This window comes from Canis aureus, chromosome 7 (assembly GCF_053574225.1).
Source record: "Canis aureus isolate CA01 chromosome 7, VMU_Caureus_v.1.0, whole genome shotgun sequence".
In the NCBI taxonomy this organism is placed as follows: Eukaryota; Metazoa; Chordata; class Mammalia; order Carnivora; family Canidae; genus Canis; species Canis aureus.
The window spans coordinates 35,649,654-35,671,756 of record NC_135617.1 but is presented as its reverse complement, the minus strand read 5'-3'; the positions used below and the strand labels follow the sequence as shown (position 1 = coordinate 35,671,756).

General features: G+C 37.0%; 1 protein-coding gene across 1 annotated transcript in view; it reads right to left on the bottom strand.

Annotated features, from left to right (window-relative positions):
• TMEM30A (transmembrane protein 30A) overlaps window positions 1-22,103 on the bottom strand; it is a 35,865-nt gene that overhangs the window by 12,304 nt on the left and 1,458 nt on the right. Inside the window, exon 2 of the mRNA XM_077903346.1 lies at window positions 923-1,030. Coding sequence (XP_077759472.1) covers window positions 923-1,030 — 108 coding nt within the window. The remainder of the gene's footprint in view (window positions 1-922; window positions 1,031-22,103) is intronic.

Sequence of the window (22,103 nt, the reverse complement as noted above, 5' to 3'; positions counted from 1 at the left end):
TTACAAAAGCAGAACTTAATGCATCTACCTTTACAGTTTTCTTCCTCACCTTGAAAAAGAATGACATTTTTAATGATTTTTTAAATTTATGTGTTATTTCTGCTGAAACAAAGTAAAATAATTAAACTCCTGTCTTCTCCCAAAGTTATATTCATGTTTTTTACAATATTATTCTTTCATCTCAGTACAAGAGCATCTACAACCACTAGATGGCAAACACCTACCAGGGACTACAAAAGCCATAGGGCCTTTAAGAAAATTTTAAGTGTAGAAAAATCTAAGTTCACAAGTATAAAGTAGTTTTGTTTCGTGAAGAATAAAACAATTTTTTAAGCTCAATTTTTAGGTAAAGGAAAGCACAAATTGGTCTTGTCATGACTATTCTGAATCTTTATGTCCTTTAGGAGCTGCTCAATTTCCAGTGACAGCTAAAGATGAACGCAAAAAGACACACAGACAACATACACACACACACACACAGTGTTCTAACTGCTTATCAAGACATAAAAGATTAATAAGTTTTCACTACATGTTTACATTTACGGTAATTCATATCTGATAGAGAAATAATACAATTAAATAATAAATGACCTAGTAAATTTTCTAAAGTAAACTTACTTTAGTGTTAAAAGTAGGCAAAACTATTTGATATAAATATGATACAACATTGATTTGTACAGTAATAAAATTTTCCAGTGAAAAGATAAAACATTTTAGCTTATAAAATACTAAACTATTAAAATAAATAGATGTATTTAATTACCAGACAGCATAATGCAAAGGCCAAAACAATCTTCTTCAGAAGGATATGGACTTCAATAAATTAAAGTGACTTCTCTACAAAAATGAAATAACTAGAAAAAAATTGTAATAAAATATCAGTATTTTTTAAAGCAGGGCTTATCACATTAGGAATACAAACCTCAAATGACTGTTCCAGGGTGAAGTTAATGGTACAAATACAAGGTGTCACATTTGGAGACAAACATTTATTGCAGGGACTGGAAGGGTCTGTTCCGGTATAATCAATCTGTAAGAGAAAAATGTAATAAGCACTTCCTTGGAGAAAGTGATACAATACACTGTGAAATAACTTGCTATTTAAAGAAAAAAATGAGTCCAATGAAGCAACCCATAGCCCAGAAAAAAAAAAAAGTTGTTTTTAAGGTAATCTGTTTTGACAATGTAAGGTAATAAAAACTGAAAAGGAGTCCTATGCTATTCTACTGGCTTATCTTTCCAAGTAAATTCCTCTTTCCTTTTTACCAAGAGAAATATATTTATACATAAAATCAGGTATAAAATTCTAACTGCGTGATGTATAAAGATTTAAAGAGCTATATCAAGTCTAAATAATTAAAATACCAACTTGATTCAGAGATCAGTAAATCAGTTATTGCTCTGAAATCTTCCAACCTTTAATACCTTTCAGTCACCTCAGCTTTCCATGGTACATTCTGAAATTAAAAACAAACAAAAAACTAGTAGGTATCTCAAGAGCCACCATTTTCTTAAAAACTTGGTGTTACAAAATAAAGAATCTTTCTTGTCTTTGTCCTGATTTCCTGGCAGAGAGCTTCTTAAACTCTTGGAATTTCCCCAATGACAAGAGTGTATTTGTTTTTGATAAGCCCCTTGATTCATACACTAGAGTTTTCGCTAAAGAGAATGCCCAGGATGGGGGCTGGTCACCAGAAAGACTATTATGTCACTTAGGCCTTTAGCCCAGCCCAAGGCTCTGCTGGGAAGAGTGGAAAGGCTGGAAATTTAGGTCAAACAAATGGGCCAATATTTCAATCATACCTATGTCAAGAAATGTCAATAAAAACTCTGGAAACGGGATCCCTGGGTGGCGCAGCGGTTTGGCGCCTGTCTTTGGCCCAGGGCGCAATCCTGGAGACCCGGGATCGAGTCCTGCGTCGGGCTCCCGGTGCATGGAGCCTGCTTCTCCCTCTGCCCCTCTCTCTCTCTCTCTCTCTCTCTGATGTGACTATCATAAATAAATAAAAATTAAAAAAAAAAAAACTCTGGAAACAAAAGCACAAGGGTGCTTCCTGGGTGGTTGACCCACTGATGTGCCAGGAAGGTGATGTGCCCTGATTCTACAGGGAGAAGGCACAAAGTTCTATGATCAGGACCCTTCCAGATCTCCATGTGTGTTACAATAAAACTGTAAGCACTAAGCACTTTCTTGAGTCATTCTAGCAAATTATTGAAACTGAGAAGGATCACAAGAATCTCAGATATATAGCCAATTGGTCAGAAGTGCAGATGACCTGGAGACCTCTAAACTTGCAACTGGCATCGGACAGGCAATCTTGACTGTGTGTGGAGGGAAGGGAAGGGGCTTTAGGAAAACCCCGGATTTAGAGCTAGTTGACCAGAAGTGTGGGTAGCCTGGGGACCTAATTTGCAGCTGGTGTCTAAAGTGGTGGCAGTCTTGTTGGGAACCATGTCTTTATGGCTGTAGAATCTGATGCTATTTCAGGGTGATCAGTGTTAGAACTGAATTGCAATACACCAGCTGGCATCAGAAGACCTGGCCTGAGAGCTAATATGAGAGCCTTTATTTTCCATTATAAGAAATTTTTTAAATAGATTTTTATTTTTTAGAGGTTTTAGGCTCACAACAAAATTGAGTGGAAAAGTACAGAGTTCCCATATACTTCCTGCCCCTCTACATATACAATCTTACCAATTATCAGTATCTCCCCTCTAAGTGGTAGATTTGTTACAACTGATGATCCTACCTGACACTTGAGCATCCAAAGGCCAGAGGTTACAATATGATTCACTCCTGATGTACATTCCATCATTGTATTATACAGGAATTATTTCATTATCTTAAAAGTCCTCTGTACTCTACCTATTCATCCCTCTCTCCCCTAACCACTGGCAACCACTGATCTTTTTACTCTCTCCACAGTTCTGCCTTTGCCAGAATGTTGTATAATTGGAATCACACAGCATGTAACCTTTTCAGATTGGCCTCTTTCACTTAATAATATGCATTTAAGGTTACTCCATGTCTTTTCATGGATGGATAGCACATTTCTTTTTAGCGTTGAACATTATTCCATTTTCTGGATGCAACACAGATTATTTATCCATTCATGTACTAAAGCACATCTTGGTTGCTTCCAAGCTTGGGCAATTATGAGTAAAACTATAAACATCCATGTGCAAGTTTTGTGTGAACCTAAGTTTTCAGCCCATTTGAGTAAATTACAAGGAGCAAGAATGCTGGATTGTATGGTAAGAGGCTGCCAAACTATCTGTACTATTTTGCATTCTCTCCAGCTGTGAATGAGTCCCTGTTGCTCCACATCCTCACCAGCAGGTGCTACTCTTAGTTTTTTGGATTTTCTCCATTCTAATAGGTGTACAGTAGTATCTCATTTTAATTTACAATTCCCTAATGATTTATGTTAAACATCTTTCACATACTACTTGCCATCTGTGTATTAGGGACTAAATGTATCCTCCCAAAACTCAGTGTTGAAGCATTAGTTTTCAACGTGACTATATTTGAAGGTAGGGCCATTGAAGGTAATTAGGTTTACTTTTTTTTAAACCTTTTTTTCTTTTTAAAGATTTTATTTATTTATTCATAGAGACACAGAGAGAGGCAGAGACACAGGCAGAGGGAGAAGCAGGCTCCATGCAGAGAGCCTGACGTGGGACTCGATCACAGGTCTCCAGGATCACGCCCTGGGCTGCAGGCGGCGCTAAACCGCTGCGCCACCAGGGCTGCCCGGTAATTAGGTTTAGATGAGGTCATGAAGGTAGTAGCGTCCCCATGATGGGATTAGTGTCCTTCTGAGCAGAGCTCTCTCAACCTGTCAAGAGCTCTGTCTCAACCCAAGAGAACAAAGTGAGAAGGCGGCATTTGCAAGTCCGAAATTGGGTCCTCACCAGGAACTGAATCTACCAGCCCCTTGATCTTAGACTACCCAGACTCCAAAACCATAAGAAATAAATGCCTGTTGTTTAAGCCACTCAGTCTGTGTTTTTTGTTCTGGGTTTTGTTTTATTTTGTTTTGTAGCAGGCCGAGCTAAAACAGAGTTTGGTACTGAAAAGTGGGGTGTTGCTGTAACAAATACCTATGAAGATAGAAGTAGCTTTGGAACTGTGGAAGGGGTAGAGGCTGGAAGAGATAGGAGATAAATGCTAAAAATAATAGACATTAAGGGTAATTTTGGTGAGACCTCAGAAAGAAATGTGGAGTTAGAAAGTTACCATCCTCTTAGAGAATGCATAAATAATCATTAACAGAATACTGGCAGAAATAATAAGATGGTAAAGGCCATTCTGATGAGGTCTTAGGCAGAAATGAGGAACATTTTATTTGGCAATGGAAAAAAAAGTGATCCTTTTATGAAGTGCCAAAGAACTTGGCTAAATGTGTTCTGGCATTTATAGAAGGATGTTTTGTAAGAGATATAATTGGATATTTAGTTAGATTTCAAAGCAAAGTGTTGAAGGAGTGGCCTGGTTCCACCTGACTGCTTATAATAAAATGCAAGGGAAAAATGAATAAAAACAGAAATAATATTAAGCAAAAAGGGACCAAAACTTAAAAGATTTGGGAAACTCAAGTCTATCCATACTGCAAAAAATGAGAAATCTTGCACTAAAGAGACTACTAAGGGTGTGGCTGAACAACCATGAGATAAAGCGATTAGTAGGGATGTGAACCATGCACCTAATAAACAGCCATCCCAGCAGAAATGTTGCCAGTCTAAACTAAAGAGGGAAGAGTTAGGACAAACTGAAGAGGGCTGTGGGACTTCTTAGATCCTACTGACCCATAGAGCAAATTCGCTGCAAATATGTGCTATTCTTCAAGACAAGGGAAGAACCACCCTAAAGATGTTTCAGAGGCCATCAGGGTTACATCCTCAGTTCAAAGATGAGGAAGGGCTCAACAGACCAGATGGCAGCAGCCAAGAAAGAGCCTTGGGGCAAGGCTGTCAGTCCAGTGGGTCCTGAAAGGCAGAGGAGCATCAAACCAAAGAGAGTATACTTTGATGTTCTCCATCAAAGCTTATTTGTTTACTAATGAAACTTTGTTTAGAGAAAATTTTTATTCACTGCAAGTATCTAGAAGTTACGCAAATAACTAAAACAAGCTAAAAAACACAGGTCTGCTAAATGAAGAGAAGCAAAGCATATATAATTTATCACTAGACCTACTGGGCCACAACTTTCCACTCAGGGCCTTATCCCACTTAAAAGCCAAGTTTTACAATTCTGAAGAGATGAAAGACCATTTAGAAGATAGAACTAATTTTAAAATCTATATATTAAACTGTATTAAAATTTTTTTCAATTTTTTCTTTTTTTTTTTTAAATCTCTGCACATTTTCTCTAAGACTAATTTAAGGGACACCTGGGTGGCTCAGTGGGTTAAGTCTGCCTTCAGCTCAGAATCCCGCATTGGGCTCAGGGCTCAGTTGAGGACCCTGCTTCTCCCTCTCCCCTTGCTCTTTCCCCTGCTCATACTCTCTCTCTGTCAGATAAATAAATAAAATCTAAAAAAAAAAAAGACTAATTTAAGGATAAAAAATAAAAGTTGCCAGCTGTGCCTATTACCATATTATATGCCTCTGAACAAAATCCTCTCGAATCACACTCTTTCAAATTAGTTTCTAGGGCAAAGCAGGAAACAAAGATCATTAATTGTGATTAAGCAAGGATATATATTATTTATTTGAACAAAAATAATTAATATGATGGAATGTAAAATCTAATAAATTATACTACAGTGTATTAAAACTGAAAATTTTGGGCAGCCTGGGTGGCTCAGCAGTTTAGCGTCTGCCTTCAGCCCAGGGCATGATCCTGGAGTCCCGAGATCGAGTTCTGCGTTGGGCTCCCGGCATGGAGCCTGTTTCTCCCTCTGCCTGTGTCTCTGCCTCTCTCTCTCTCTCTATGTCTATCATGAATAAATAAATAAAATCTTAAAAAAAAAACTGAAAATTTTATTGGAGCCAAGAATAATTGCTGAATATTAAATTACACTTCAATAAAGTCAAAGGATAGCTATAACAGTTTCATTACAATCTTTTGATTATAATTTTCAAAATGAACAAAAAATTGCATGTCATTTAATTTCAGGAAAATTTGAGATTTAAAAAATATCATTATTATTAACATATTAAGCCTTAACTACATGCAAGGCATAACATACCATACAAAAAAAAAAATACAAAAGCAATGATACCTGAACTGTTTACATGTTCCTTTCTATTATACCCATACTGTATTTCATCTGATCCTCACCAAAATCCTATATAGTTATCTCCACTGTACACAAAAAGAACACATTCAGATACCTGCCCACAATCACACTAATAGCAATAACTTGCACTAGGGCTAGAACCAAAAATGTCTGACTTCAAGCCCATGTTCCATCTATTGAACTGCTTTTTTCCCCAAGAATCAGCAGTCCCCTTCACCTCTAGAAGACTACTTTATGAAAGATATCACATGAATATAAAGAAAACTACTATAAATGCTAAGTGCCAAACTCAGTGGTAAAGAGGATAGTAAGCACAAGCTAAGCCAATACTTTCTTACTGAGAAGAAAAGAGATTTGAAATGAGCCATTAAAAATAAGAAAAAAGATGAATACAAGTGAAAAAGGAAGCATATAGAGGAGCAAGAAGGTAGAAAGCACAGGTACATTTCAGCACAATGAGCGTGAACATTTTGGATTTATGGACAGTTTTCATGTTGGAAGGAAATAAGGCTAAGGAAGGTAAAATGGAGCCATAACGATACACTGTGTTTTACTGGCTACTGTTTATTGAATGTATACCAAGTGCCAGACATAGTAAGCACTTAATACACATCCTCTCATTAAAAAGTATAATAATCCTGCAAAGTCTGTTTTTTGTTTTCCTTATTTTAACCTAGAAAACTGCTATTTAGGAAAGCTTAGTAATTTTCTCAAGATTACCTGTTAGTAATTATGAGCAAGAATCTGAACCAAGCTCTGCTTTTCTCCAAAATCTATATTCTTTTCACACTACTAGGAAAGAAAGTGGGTACGGATTGTGTTGAGAGAGAAGTAACAGAGGTACAACAGGCAGCAGGGTATCCTAGAGTACTGAATAATATACTTTAAAGTATTAAAATGCTTTTTGTAAATTAACAGGTAATATATCACTGTAGAAAAATTCCTCTCGAAAATGCTCACCAGATATATGGAGTGAAGGGAAGAAATAAACATCCGTATTTAAATTACAGCTTCTTAAAAGCTGTTGATTGAATTTTAGATTCGGTCACTCTATTTTAAATCTTTTTTGAAGATTAGTTTTTAAAAAATCAAAATTCTAAACTGATAGCTACAGAACACATTTAATCCTTTATATCCTAACCAAATTCTATAGGTCATATGAAATCTGTTGTTCATTTCTATAAATTAGAGAGTCTGAGTGTAACAATAAACAAGAATTTTACTTTTTAAGATTTTATTTATTTGATAGAGCAAGCACGAGAAGGGGATGGGGTAGGGGGAGAGGGACAAGTGGACTCTCCACTCCCCACAACAACGTGGGGCTCAGGGCTCAATCCCAGGACCTGAGATCAGGACGTTAAGCAGAAGTCAGCTGTTCAACCGACTGAATCACCCAGGCACTTCAAGGATTTGACTTTTAATTCAATCAGTTTCAAACTCACATTTGGAAGTGATAAATTAATTAGGTAATAAATAATATAAATTATCTTTATTTTTTTAAAAGATTTTATTTATTTATATATGAGAGACCAGAGAGAGAGAGAGAGAGAGAGAGAGAGGCAGAGATACAGGCAGAGGGAGAAGGAGGCTCCATGCAGAGAGCCCGACATGGGACTTGATCCCGGGTCTCCAGGATCACACCCTGGGCTGAAGGCGGCGCTAAACTGCTGAGCCACCCGGGCTGCCTATATAAATTATCTTTAAAGAAAGGACGGCAATAGCAAAACTAGCTGCTATTTCCCAAATATCTTCTCCATGCCAGAACTGCTCTTAACCTTTTACAGAGAGGAAACTGAGATTCAGAGGTTAAATGCCCAAACCAAACAGCTGGTATGTGGCCTTATTAGTTTCATGGGGCTGCTATAACAAATCATCATAAACTGGGTGTCTTACAACAGGAGAAATTTAGGGGTGCCTGGGTGGCTCAGTCAGTTATGCGGCTGCCTTCAGTCAGCTCAGGTGGTGATCTCAGGTCCTGGGATGGAGCCCTGTGTCAGGCTTGCTGCTCAGTGGGGAACCTGTTCTCCCTCTCCCCCTCTGTCTGCTGCTCCCTCTGCCACCTCCCTACTGTGCTCTCTCACTCTCAGGCTCTCAAATAAATAAAAATCTTAAAAAAAAAAAATTATTCCTTCACAATTCTGGAGGCTCTATAGAAGTCTGAATTTAAGGTGTCAGCAGGGCTATTCTCCTTCTGAGACTGTGGGTAGATCGCTTCCTTGCCTCCTTCTAACTTCTGGTGTGGCCATCATTCCTTCATGTTCTTTGCTTTCCAGCTGCATCACTCCACCTCTACCTCTATTGCTACATGATTTTCCCTCTGTCTCTGTCTTGACATCACCTTCCTTCTGTGCATGTCTGTCTCTTACAAGGACACTAGTCATATTAGACAGGAACCAACCCAAAAGACCTCATCTTAACTTGATTACATCTTACTCTATTTCCAAATGGAGTCACATTCATAAGTACTAGGAGTAGGATTTCAACACATCTTTTTGGAGAGACAATTCAATCCATACCAGTGATAGAATCATATTTGTCCAACTTCAAAGATGCTGTTCTTTCTATTAGACTGCACTGCTGCTTCTTATGAATAGCATGCATCATATGATAATTTAGAAATAAGTCAATTTAAAAGCCATTATGTTTTGGGGCTCCCGGATGGCTCAACTGGCTAAGCATCCAACTCTTGATTTCAGATTAAGTCAGGATCTCAGGAGTCCTGAGACTGAGCCAGGCTTCTGGCTCAGCACTCAGCAAAGAGTTTGCTTGTCCCTCTCCTGCTCCTCCCTTGTTCACTCTCTCTAATAAATTAATAAACTTTTTTTTTAAAAAAGCCATTATATTTTAAAATAAAATTGGTGTCAATTGTGAATATTCTGATGTTTTAAATGGTACCAAATCTTCATATTTTTCAACTAAAAGATAGATTAAAATGATTTTGTTACAATAAGTAGATATCATTATGGTCAAAGGCAAGCAGCCCCAAGATGGGCCACTTTGGTATTAACATTATTTTGAGTTAAAAGCAATCAAAACCCAGCAGATTGAGGAAATGCTCTTTGCCTCCCCATCAATTGCCTGTTTTTACCAGGAAGAGCGCTATTAACATTATTTTGAGTTAAAAGCAATCAAAACCCAGCAGATTGAGGAAATGCTCTTTGCCTCCCCGTCAATTGCCTGTTTTTACCAGGAAGAGCGCTATTAACAGAGATTACTCTTTACCTAATTAACTTACCTACATAACAGGGCAACCTTTTCTAAACACCATCTTTTACTTATCTGCTAATGGTCTTTTTCTCCTTTTTATCCTTAGACCCCTACTCCTTTCCTTAGCTCATATATAAGCATCAGGTTGCCTGCCTGGGATTTTTGTGCCTGTGTGGGTTTCCACATTATCAGGTTTGATTTTCTCCTGCTAATCTGTCTCATGTCAATTTGATTCCTAGTTCATCTAGAAGGACCTTGAAAGGTAGCAGAAATTCCTCCTCTCTGATAATATCGTCTCAGGACTATCTTCGTTTTTAGCGTATGAAATGGAATTTATAATATAAATTTTCATACACAAAATTTTATATATGGTATTTAACCCATGTCTACAAACAAAAAAATAAGGTCCAACATAAAGTTTTAGTTTATTCCTTAAAAGTCTTACTAAGGTTATCAAGTTATAAAAATTGCCTACAATAGAACCCATGAAAGCGGTTTTGCTAATTATGCTCCAATCTATATAACAGGTTAGATCAAAGGAAGAGATAAATGAGTAAAGCAGAGCTTTCTATTTTGAGGAAATACATAGTCATTCTACATAGAACACTGTTTTTGTATAGTCCAACTGATATTCAAATATTAGTGGTTTTTATCTTTGTCTCCAATGCCATTTTCTGACAATAACTTCATGCTGCCTCATATCACGTGGCATCCATTATACTGTCCTTCCTAAATCATTGGTCTTGTCTCCACCCCATAGTCCCATGTTTATATTCGTAGATGTTTTCACTTGATTGCATTTCTTCCTTCCTACTTGGTACTCTTACCATCTCTATTTCAAATCTGTAGTGATCTTTTCAAAATTCATCTATACGTATATTATTTTTAAATATTTTTTTGTTGTGCCTCTCTAAAAACTTGACTTTAAAAAAAAACAATAATGATAGTTCATTGAATCTCTTAATCTCACACCCAACTGTTGTCTTTTGAAACCTGTAAAGGTACTGAAGGAGGATTTCAACTACCTCCATTATGACCTCAGTCTATACTTTCTAATTGATTAAGTTCTTTCCAGCTTATCTCTTAACTCAAGCAAAAGACCCTACCCAACCCTATCCTACTCTATGGGCAAAGCATCCCCATGATGGGAACCAAAACTACCCCCTCAAGCAATAAGGACTGCCTGAGTCAGCAAGACCAGCAGGACTGACTCCAAAACAATGACTGACCTTCATTGCCCACCTGCAGGTACCCATTGCCCTTTGTCCCACATTTTCCTTATATAAACCTAAAAGTATTTTCAACACTTTGGAGAGAGCCTTTGGGAAACCAGTCCACTATCTTCCCCGTGTTGGCCACACTAAAATAAATTCTTGTTTCACCACCACTCATCTTTCTGTCTTTGGATTTTTCAGTAGTAACTGGCTGAATGTGACCTATTTAGGACCCCTGGAGCCAGGTGCTCTTGCAGCCCTGTGCCTTAACTACAGTATCACCATTGTCCCAAGCATCCAAGCTCAAAATCCTGACATCAACTTTGGCATTAGTTCCCAAGTTCCTCTAATTCTTCCTTAGCAATATACTTAGTATCCTTGAATTTGACTCCCATTGCTTCCACTACAGATCAAACTTTGAGACCTCATGCTAATTTTTTTAAGTGTGTGTGGGGGGCATATCATATCTTTTTAAAAATTAAGTAAAAAAATAAGCTATAAAATTTTTTCAAAACTAAACATAATTGTACATAATGTGAGACCTGAGAACCTAGAAAAACAGCCAACTTAGCATATTGAAGAACAATGTTATTAGATGCTATGATGTCATATAATCATCCTTAAATAAATTTCAATTAGTTTTAGAAATTAAACTACAAATCCATGTAACTGGTGGTTGGTCTACAGATTCCAATTTTTCAGAACTGATATGTATACCAGCACTTAAAAAAAAAAAATAAACCTCAAAAAAAAAATCTGTTTGTGTGCAGGAGTGGATGATGTATTTTATGCCATATTTTAAATCATGCACCCGCTTTTCCTTTGCTGTAACATTTGCCAATCAACCCGTTTGCTAAATTTTCAGCACTTTGTAAAATACTGTTCAACAGGCAAATTTATTTTGCCTTTAGACATGGACCGATTTCACATACTAATACAAGTTTTCTCTTGTATTCAGATAATCAATAAATCTTCAATAAACTACTTTAAAATTTCTTGATTGTACTCACTCAGTTTAATTAATGTGTTCATTAAAACATCTTAGCCCCTACTAAATACCAAACATTGTGCTATAGGATGGGAATACATTAATAAAAAAATACATTATTCAGGGGATCCCTGGGTGGCTCAGCGGTTTAGCGCCTGCCTTTGGCCCAGGGCGTGATCCTGGAGTCCCGGGATCGAGTCCCGCATTGGGCTCCCTGCATGGAGCCTGCTTCTCCCTCTGCCTGTGTCTCTGCCTCTCTCTCTCTCACTCTCTGTGTGTCTTTCATGAATGAATGAATGAATAGAATCTTAAAAAAAATACATTATTCATACTACAAAAGCATTTACAGACTAGTGAAATAGAAAGTCATGTTAATAATTACAGGTTATAGCATGGTAATGTTATGACAGGCCATAAGCTAGTACTTATGGAACTTGAGAAGCATTTATATCAGGCAGGCAAAGGGAGGAATCAGGGAACATTTCTCATAGTGTTGACAGTAATGAAATTTGAAACAAATGGCAGAATAAGAAAAGGGACATTTCAGATAGATCTGAATGCATGCCACATTCCAGAAACTCCAGTAGTTTGCTATGGCTAGAGCAAAGGGTAGAAGGGAGTGGTTCGAGGTGAGGCCAAAGAAGCAGAAAAGTAGCCTACTGTGAAGAAAATTATATTCCATATGAAGAAAGTTATATTCCACGTGAAGAAAATTACATTTCACATTAAATGTCTGAACATTTCCCTGGATACGGAACGGAACCATAGGAGAAATTTTTAGCAAGAAAATGAAAACATTCAGAGTAGCCTTAGGAAAAAAACAAAAAACCCTGTCAGTAATGTGCAGAAAGACTAAAGAAGATACCAGACTAGAAGCAAAGAAAATAGAATGCTACCTCAATAATTCAAGTAGGAAATGTTGAGAATACAAACTAAGGAAAAGGGCAGGAGAAATGGGGGAAAGATAGATTCAAAAAATATAAAGTAGAATCTAATGAACTTAGTGCCTAGAGATGGTATGATGATAAGTTTAGTTTGACTACCAGGATTTCTGGCGTGACAAAACATGTGGATGATGATGGCATTCACTGTAGGGCAGGTTCATCACGGCTTTTCATGCTGCTAAGGTCAGCTCTCAGTCCTTCCTTTCCGTGAACTATCAGCAGGAGCAAGGGCACTATTGTTCACACACTTTTCCTTAAAACTGGTTTCCAGGATGTCACACTTACCTTGTTTTTCTCCTACTTCACTGGCTGCTCCTTTCCAATCCCCTATGCTGTTTCTCCTTCTCCCCAACTTCCACAAACACTGGAGTGACTCTGGGCTGTCTACATGTTCTTATTTTTCTTTGAACTATACTCTCTTGACTTCATTCCATCTTATGTTTTTATAGATAATCTATGCTGATTAAGCCTCAAAATTTGTAACCCAAGTCTCAACGTTCCCCTCCCAGACTAATATATTGGTGCTTACTCATTATTTCCAACTTGGATGTCTAAAAGACATCTCATCCCAACAAGTCAAAAACAGAACTCCTTTTTCAGCTTCTCACCCCCAAACCCCTACTACTACATCACAACTACTTCTGTAGTCTTTCCCCATCTCGATAAATTATAACTCCAACCTTCCAATGCGGGTCAAAATATATTTTTTTTTCTTAAAAGACTTTATTTATTCATAAGAGACACCCCCCCACACACACACAGAGGCAGAGACATAGACAGAGGGAGAAACAGGCTCCATGCAGGGAGCCCAATGCGAGACTCAATCCTGGGACTCTGGGATCATGCCCTGAGCTGAAGGCAGACACTAAACTGCTAAGCCATCTAGGCATTCCAGGTCAAAGTATCTTAAAGTTAACTTTGATTCTGCAATTTCTCTCTTCCCCCACATGTCCACTACCTGAGAAAATTCTATTACCTCTACTTTCATAATATATTCTAAATCTAACTGCTTTTTACTATAACCATTTTACTGTGGCCACCATCATCTCCTGCTTGACTTATTGCAATAGACAATTATCTGATTTCCCTGTGTATGGGCCAAGGACTAGCTGCTCCATAATGGGCCACTATGGTATTTATATTATTTTGAGTTAAAAAGCCATCAAAACCCAGTAGATTCAGGAAAAGGTCTTTACCTCCCCCATAACTGCCTAAAAATAATTAGGACAGAGGACGTGCTCCAGGAAGAAAGCTATCACCATAGATAACTAATAATACTATGAACTAGATATGGTAGACAGGGAAGAAGTAGCAAGGCCTGTTTGATCAGTCTTCTATGTCCCAGTGTTTCTGAGTGGCCCAGCAAACACTTGTTTACCAAGCAAGTACTTACCTTCCTGTGAACTACAGTCCTTCCCTTTTAAGTTCCAGACCCCTATTCTTCTCCTTAATTCATTATGAGTATATACCTAATTTTGTCTGTTTTTGGAACTTTCATGTCTGTGTGGATTTCTCATACGTACGCCATTAAGTTTCTCATGTTAACCTGTCTCAATTCAATTCGATTCTTAGTCCAGCTAGAAGGAATCTGAAGAAGATAGGACTTTCTTGCTTCCCCACACCTGCTTCTACTTTTATCCCCAGGTAATATTCTCCTTATCATGGCAAGGGTGACTCTTATCCATAGGTAAGATCATGTCACCTGTGTGAAACTTTTCAGTGGCCCCCTTAGAATGTCCCAAGTGGGGATACCTGAGTGGCTCAGCAGTTCAGTGTCTGCCTTTGGCTCAGGGCATAATCCCGGGATCTGGGATCCAGTCCCACATTGGGCTCCTTGAGGGAAGCCTGCTTCTCCCTCTGTGTCTCTGCCTCTCTCTCTCTCCCTCTCTCTACCCATGTCTCTCATGAATAAATAAAATCTTAAAAAAAAAAAAGGCCCATGTGAAATGCACCCCACTACTTTGCCACTCTAACCTCAGCTTCTACTACTCTTCTCCACTTCTCACTCTACTCCAGCCACACTAACCTCTTTGCTGATCCTCAAACATCCTACTAAATGGACTCTTCAGGACTCTCTTACTCTTTCTTCTGCCTAGAACATCCTTCCTTCAGTTATCAATATGGCTCATCCCCTGACTTCTTTTAGATCTTTATTTAAATACCACTGTATTGAAGCCTTCCCTAACTATTCTACTTAAAACCGTCAACCATTCTTCAACCTTCCTATTCCCTTTCTTTCATTTTTCTTAATAGCACTTTTCACTACTCAACATACTTCAGATATAGTGAATTAAAAAGCAAGTTAATGAAAGATGAGAATGTGTATTATCAACAAGTGTGAACTCTTCAAACAGACTGTGTGGAAAAAGAGAATACACACCAGCACCTACAGGAATCAAAACAAGAGATAAGAGTGCTAGGATTTGAATTCTAGCTATATGACTAAGCAAACGACTTAATCTGATTCAACATTCCCTTCAAAAAATAAAAAATAAAAACATTACCATTGCGTCAGTATTAAAATTCTTATCACTTAACAGAATTAAGACTTCTCATTTTTGAAGAGGTAAAACTAGAACACACTTATATGCTGAACAGAGAAGGAAAAAAGAGGCTGAAGAAAATAAGAGGAAGGTGATAATATTCAAAATTCTATTAACCTATTTTTTAAAAAACTTATCAGCAAAGTGATACACCTGGATCTGCTTTTCACAATACAAAACACATAATGTCTTTTACTATGAAATCAAGTTCAACTCAATACTATAATCAATATAAAAATGCAATCTGTTTTTCAGTGTCTAAATTACTAGACTCACGTCTAGATGATTTAGCCCCCATCCAGACAACATATTACTACCAGACAAATCTTTCTATATATAGCCTTATTTTGCAGAGATTCCTCATATCCTCCAATCTCAATTTCTGTGCTATCTTTCTTCCATAGTTTAAAACTCAATTACTAACTACAGATTACCAGAGGTGGAGTAGGCAGGGGGGATGGGTGAAATAGGGGATGGGGATTAAAGAGGAGACTTACCATGATGAACATTGAGTAATGTACAGAATTGTTGAATCACTGTATTGTACTTTCGAAACTACTATAACACTGTATGTTAACTACACTGAAATTCAAATAAAAACCTTAATTTTAAAAAACCTTAATTACCAGCTAAAAATCTTGTTATCAAACTAAAGTCCACATTTCTAGCCTCTAGCCTCTTACAACTGGTGTGGCTTTGATACTAAGTGGGGGTAGTATGTGGCACCTTCCTCAAACCTTCTTTAAAAGGCCTATCTCTTTGTTCTTTATCTCTTCTTTCACACTGCTGCCTGGAAAAGGATGTGACAACAAAACTCTATGCTCCACTCTGGACTATTAGCAACAGATGCAAAACCTAAGAATGGCACAGCAGTAAACTAGATAGAGGGAGGACTCGGTCAAACAGTACCTCCACACTAGCCAGAGACTGTGTTTCTAAGGGATTTTTACATGAGAATGAAAATCTTAATTCCTCATTGTTAAACCCAATCCTAATGGATACACATTGTATCAATCACAGCACTTCCCCAGTTTAATATACTCATTATCAAACACTAAATCGAAACAAGAGATAAGAGTGCTAGGATTTGAATTCTAGTTATGTAGCTAGATTTGAATCTTTGCCCTTACTCTTATTTCTTCTATACACCTTTTGAGTTCCTGTCACTATATCTTTGCTTTTATTAATCACCTTTCTTGGAATCCATCCAACCTCCCATTTAGAAGTGTTATTCTTCCAGTTTCAGCTCAAAGCCCACTTCCACCACAAAGCTTTCCATGGTTATTAAAGACAAATGTGATCTTATCTTCCTTTGAACTATTAAAGCATATTCTGCTTGTGCCACTCACCTAGCAATGCTTAATTTTCCTTTTAGATATATAATCTCATCTCCCCCCCCAAAAAAGATTCTGGGTCCTTAAGGACTCTCCACTTGAGAAAAAAAAAGTTTTTTAAAAAGGCCCTGTCCAGAAACATTTTTCTAACATTCATTATGTCCAGAGCAGCACTTGGCATACAGAATGTATGTGCTCAATGTTAATCAAAACTCTTGATAAATTGGGACGCCTGCGTGGCTGAGCGTCTGCCTTCAGCTCAAGGTGATCCCCGGGGTCCTGGGATGGAGTCCCACATCAGGCTCCCTATGGGGAGCCTGCTTCTCCCTCTGTCTGTGTCTCTACCTCTCTCTCCGTGTCTCTCACGAATAAATAAATAAACTCTTAAAAAAAGGGGGGGGGGGACGTGCCTGGGTGGTAGTTGAACATCCGCCTTTGACTCAGATTGTGAGTCCCATATCGGGCTCCCTGGGGGGAGCCTGCTTTTCCCTCTGCCTGTCTCTCTGTGTGTGTCTATTATAGAGGCAGAGACACAGGCAGAGAGAGAAGCAGGCTCCTTGCAGGGATCCTGATGTGGGTCTTGATCCTAGGTCTCCAGGATCCTGCCCTGGGCTGAAGGAGGCGCTAAACCGCTGAGCCACCCAGGCTGCCCAAAGAAAACAACTTCTTGATAAATTTAATTCAGTCTGAGTTTTTACCACCAAAACCCACTAAATTCTTTATCAGCTAAAATTCAAGTGTTGCCTGACCTAATGTCCAGATTGTAATAAAATCTATTGGATATAAACACAAAATTTGTGAACAGGGGAGTGCAGATAACTCTCTCAGATACTAATTTCATATCCTTTGGATATATACCAGTATGGCGCTGTGGGATTGTATGTAGTTCCTTTTTTAATTTTTTGAGGATCTCCATAATAGTTATATCAATTTACATTCCACTAGAGTTCCCTTTTCTCATCCTCACCAGCACTTGTTATCTCTTATCTTTTTGTTAAGAGTGTACCTTATAAGTATTCTCACCAAAGTGTTTATACCAAAAAAATCTTTCTAAAAAAGGTAACTGTGGTGGGTGATGGATGTGTTAATCAGCTTGACTATGGTGATCATTTCACATTGTATACTTACATATATTAAACCATCACACACTGAACACCTTAAAATATACAATTTTTACCTGTCGATTATACACCTCAGTAAAGGTAGGAAAAAAAACTTCATACTAACGATAACAGTCCATAATTTATCCTAGAAAGAAAGAGGTTACTAGGGGGAAGAGGAACTACAGTTCTCTTATTTTTAAAAATTAATGCTTATTTAATGTCAAAGGCATACAAGGCACAGTACAGAATACAATGGTAAACTGCGAACCTGCCCATTACCTTAAATACAAAACACAAAGAACCAGAGGTAAAGCAGAACAGCAGATGTAGATGACTAGATTAGTTTAAAAGTGATATATTTCTCAGCTTTGTTTTGCTACCATTATAACTGTTCCTCTAAAACTGTCATTTCTCCTTAGTACTTCTAAAAATATAATCTATTCCTCAGAAACGAACTGAATTTAATGTACTGGGAAAAGAGGAATTTGAAGGACATGCAGTTTTCACACTGTATAAGAAGGACTGGAAAACTTCCATTTTTGAATGTAAATCTGTCTTAAAGGAAATCAATAGAAGACCTAAACAGGTCACCCAACAAAATGCTGAGTAATAAGGTAAATCATTTTAAGTATTAATTAGATTAAGTTTTTAAAATGGCATTTTAAGTACCCCCTTTGAACTAACAATTCCACACTAAAGAATTTATCTGGAATCCTTTCACCAAAGTAAAAATTTCAAAAGCAATTTTTTAAAGGTTGTTTGAACTTTATCTGGCTCTGACAAAGAAATGAAGAATGGTATCATCTGAGCCAAGAGTAATATAAGTTTAGCTAAGGTATTTTATATTTAATTAAATGTATACAAAGAAGATCAACACAAGCGATTATCAGGGATCATTAAACCTACCTTGAAAGATTATTGAGGATTAGAATGTATAAATTAAAATCTGCTATTTTCGTAACAAATGCTAAATTTGTTAGCATATTTCTTTAAAACTCTAACTCAAGGGCAGGAAATTCTTTTCTGTACAGGGCCAGAAAGTAAACACTCAAGGCTTTGCAAACCAAGAAGCAAACAGATATTATGTTGGTTCTTTATATAACAAGAGAAAACAACTTTGCACAAATGTTTATTGATGAAATTCAAAATATAATAATAACACTCACATACAATTTTCTGGTAACACAGGTCTACTAATAAAAATGGAATTATCTTGGGGGGAATAACATTTCACATAATTGGGGTCCAAAGTTAGTGTTCTCTATTATCAAATCAATTTCAAATGTTCATCTATAGAACTATTGCCAGTTCCTGAGCTTTACAACATGGTTTGAGCCAGCCATATTTACTTTGTCATGCCTTGCTCTAAGTACTAAAGTTGCTTGAGAAACAAATTAAAACACACCACGAACCTCTTAATTTCCAACAGTCAGCTTCTAAGCCACTGTAATTCATTCACTGTAATTCACTTCATTAACATAAAGTGCCTTATCTTTAACAATCATTTCTACACAGCAATATATTCTTCCTTGACTCTTTGCTATAGTCTAAGTATAAACAAAGAATAATACTAAATGCAGGAGAGATCTAAACCTCTTAAAAATCTTATTATGGGGACGCCTGGTTGGCTCAGTGGTTCAGCATCTGCCTTTGGCTCAGGGCATGATCCCAGGTCCTGGGATCCAGTTGCACATCAGGATCCTGGCGGGGAGCATTTCTCCTTCTGCCTATGTCTCTGCCAGTCTCTCTCTCTCTCTGTGTGTCTCTCATGAATAAATAAATAATTTTTTTAAAAAAAATGTTTTTTATCAGAAATTAGTGAAACAAAATAATCAGGATTAAATAAGTGAGGGCAGTAAATGACAGTTAAGATAAAAGCAGAGGAGAGTTGGGATTTCTCTATCAAACGTGTTGGGAGGGGGTGTCCTAGTCCACTAAAATTTAATAAAAATGTTTCTTGAACACTTTTCGCGATATTAATTTGAAGCAAATATTTAGTTTTTAAATTTACTCTGAATATTACTTTGAAAAATGTCCTCATCTGATTCAAACAGTTAATTTAAAACCACATAATTTCACACTGATAAATGCCTTTACAAAAGTTAAGAATACCCTATCACCTTTTCCAAGTTAGCTCTATTCAGGTAATATCTCAGCCTCACTAACAAGGACCCTAGACCAGAAAATCATTATTTTTGTCATAAAAGGATGCGCCACACTCCTACAACTGCCAAGTTAAAGGAAATTCCTTGCTGCTAATATTAATGAAGATATTAAACCTTAGTGTTAAGTGACATATTAAGTATTTAAAATACTTTCTTATGAATGAGAAAATTAACAACTTTAGTTTTCTAATAACTTCATCGAATTAGATGGTGGAAAAATCTAAAAACCAACTAAACAAGATATACACACATAACAGGATAGAGCTGAGGAGATAAATCCTGCCAAATATAAGCATTAAAATGTAAAATTATCTTTTTTATACCTTTTTCAAGAGAGTCCAATGCTCTTTATAAGAGTAATTTTTTAATATAACATTTCTGGGAGAAGGGTAAAGACCCACTGATCTTTCTGTGTCTAAAAACTTTGGATTTCTGATATTAGTACCCTAAGCTATATTACAAAAGCATTCTTATTTGACAAGTCTCCTCTAGCTAGTAATTTGATGTAATACTGGCAATTAAAGTTCTTAAAATTTTCAAAATTGAGGAAAAAAGCTGAAGAGCTGTGAGCAAATTACAGTGTAAAAGTTGGCAAGCACTTCTCATTACCCACTTATTTTTAATAATCCTCAACATATTTTTTTAATTGATTCACTTGAGAGAGAGAGCACGCCAGTGAGAGCATGAGCAGGGGGCAGGGTCAGGGGGAGAGGGAGAATCCGATTCCCTGCTAAGCAGGGAGCCCCATGAAGGACTGGAACCTAGGACCCCGGGATCATGAGCCAAAGGCATCCACTTAACAGACTGAGCCACCCAGGGGCCCCAACAGTCAATAGATTTTAACCTCAAGTGGCTAACATAGGGTGGAGAGCTGGCAGAAACAAGCATGTGTGTTTTGGGAAAGTTCTCTAGGTTTTTCTAATATTCCACACCCAACCCAAAACCAATTTTCTACATATTTAACAGCCAAATTTTAAAAAACTGTGACTCTATTTACACAACTGTATTGTCAAGGTTGGTACAAAATTCCTAATAATTCCTAACTTTCATTTCCTCTGGTTCTAAAGGTGATCCAATTCAAATATGCAGCATTTTTTAAAACCCCCATTAAAGCTGGAAGTCATAGATTTTTAGAGTTGAACAGCACTTCAGAGATCATCTAGACTGAATTTTTTGATTCTTCTGGGAAAAGAAACTAAAACTCAAAAACATGCCCACGACCACAAACTAGAGAGTAACAGAGTGGAGACCTCAACTCTACTGCCTTGACTCTTCAGTGCCCTTTTAACCAGACCAAGGTGAGGAGACTTCTCAGGCACATGAAATCAGAATTACATACATGAGAACTAGTCAAGAAATTTCCATTTTAACAACTACCTAGTGTGAAGAATCTTATTTATCTCTGAACCCAAAAGTTTTAAAGAAAGTAAATACTTATTTTTATAGTATAATAAATATTAACAAAGTTGAGTTCTGATAATTCAGTAAATTCCCATTATGTAAATTCCAAATTATTGCTACTTTTATCTTAATATCTCAGGCTGAGGTAAAATTATCAAATTTCTAACGTTAAATTATTTTCTTCTACTTAACTACTCACACTGCAGTTAGGATTCCAGTATAGTGTAAGACTGGGAATCAAAACATCTAGGTTTCTGCCTCAATTTTACAATACTCTGCTAGCTTAGTAACAAAATATCAACCTCTCTGACTCCATTTCTCATCTTCTGATCAGTGATTATCACATTGACAGTAACTATTATAAAAACTTCATACCAGTAATCTTACCTATATTGTTTCAAATTCTCACATTTTTGCCTATTATACAGGTGAGGAAACTTAGACATGGAGAGATTAAGTTTTCCAAGACAGTGAGCTAGTTAGTTAGTAGCTGAGCTGGAATTTAACACCAGCTCTGCCTAACACTAACCTAGAGCCCACAGGTCTTTGTGTTACATTATTTTGCTCTTACATGTGTGATCCTAGTGCGGTTGAGTGAGCAAGTACCATATCTGCAGGACTATTCGGGAGATACAAATCATAAAACAAATAAAAACACATGCTGAAGAAACATACTTTAGTACTTTCTCCAGCTATTAAACCAAAAATGAATTTTTAGTAAAAGACTTAAAAACTATGCTATTGATACTATTCTTATTACTATTAACATAAAAGAGCATTGTACAATTAAAAGATATATTGATTTCGGTCTTAGGAGCAATATCATAGATTATACTGTAAAAGAGGTATCTTCATGCCTATTCCAGTAGTTGAAATAAAATTACTCTGAAAGTCCCATTAAATCACATACACACATTTAAAGTATTTAATAAAATTCGGGAAAAACAAAAACAAAAACA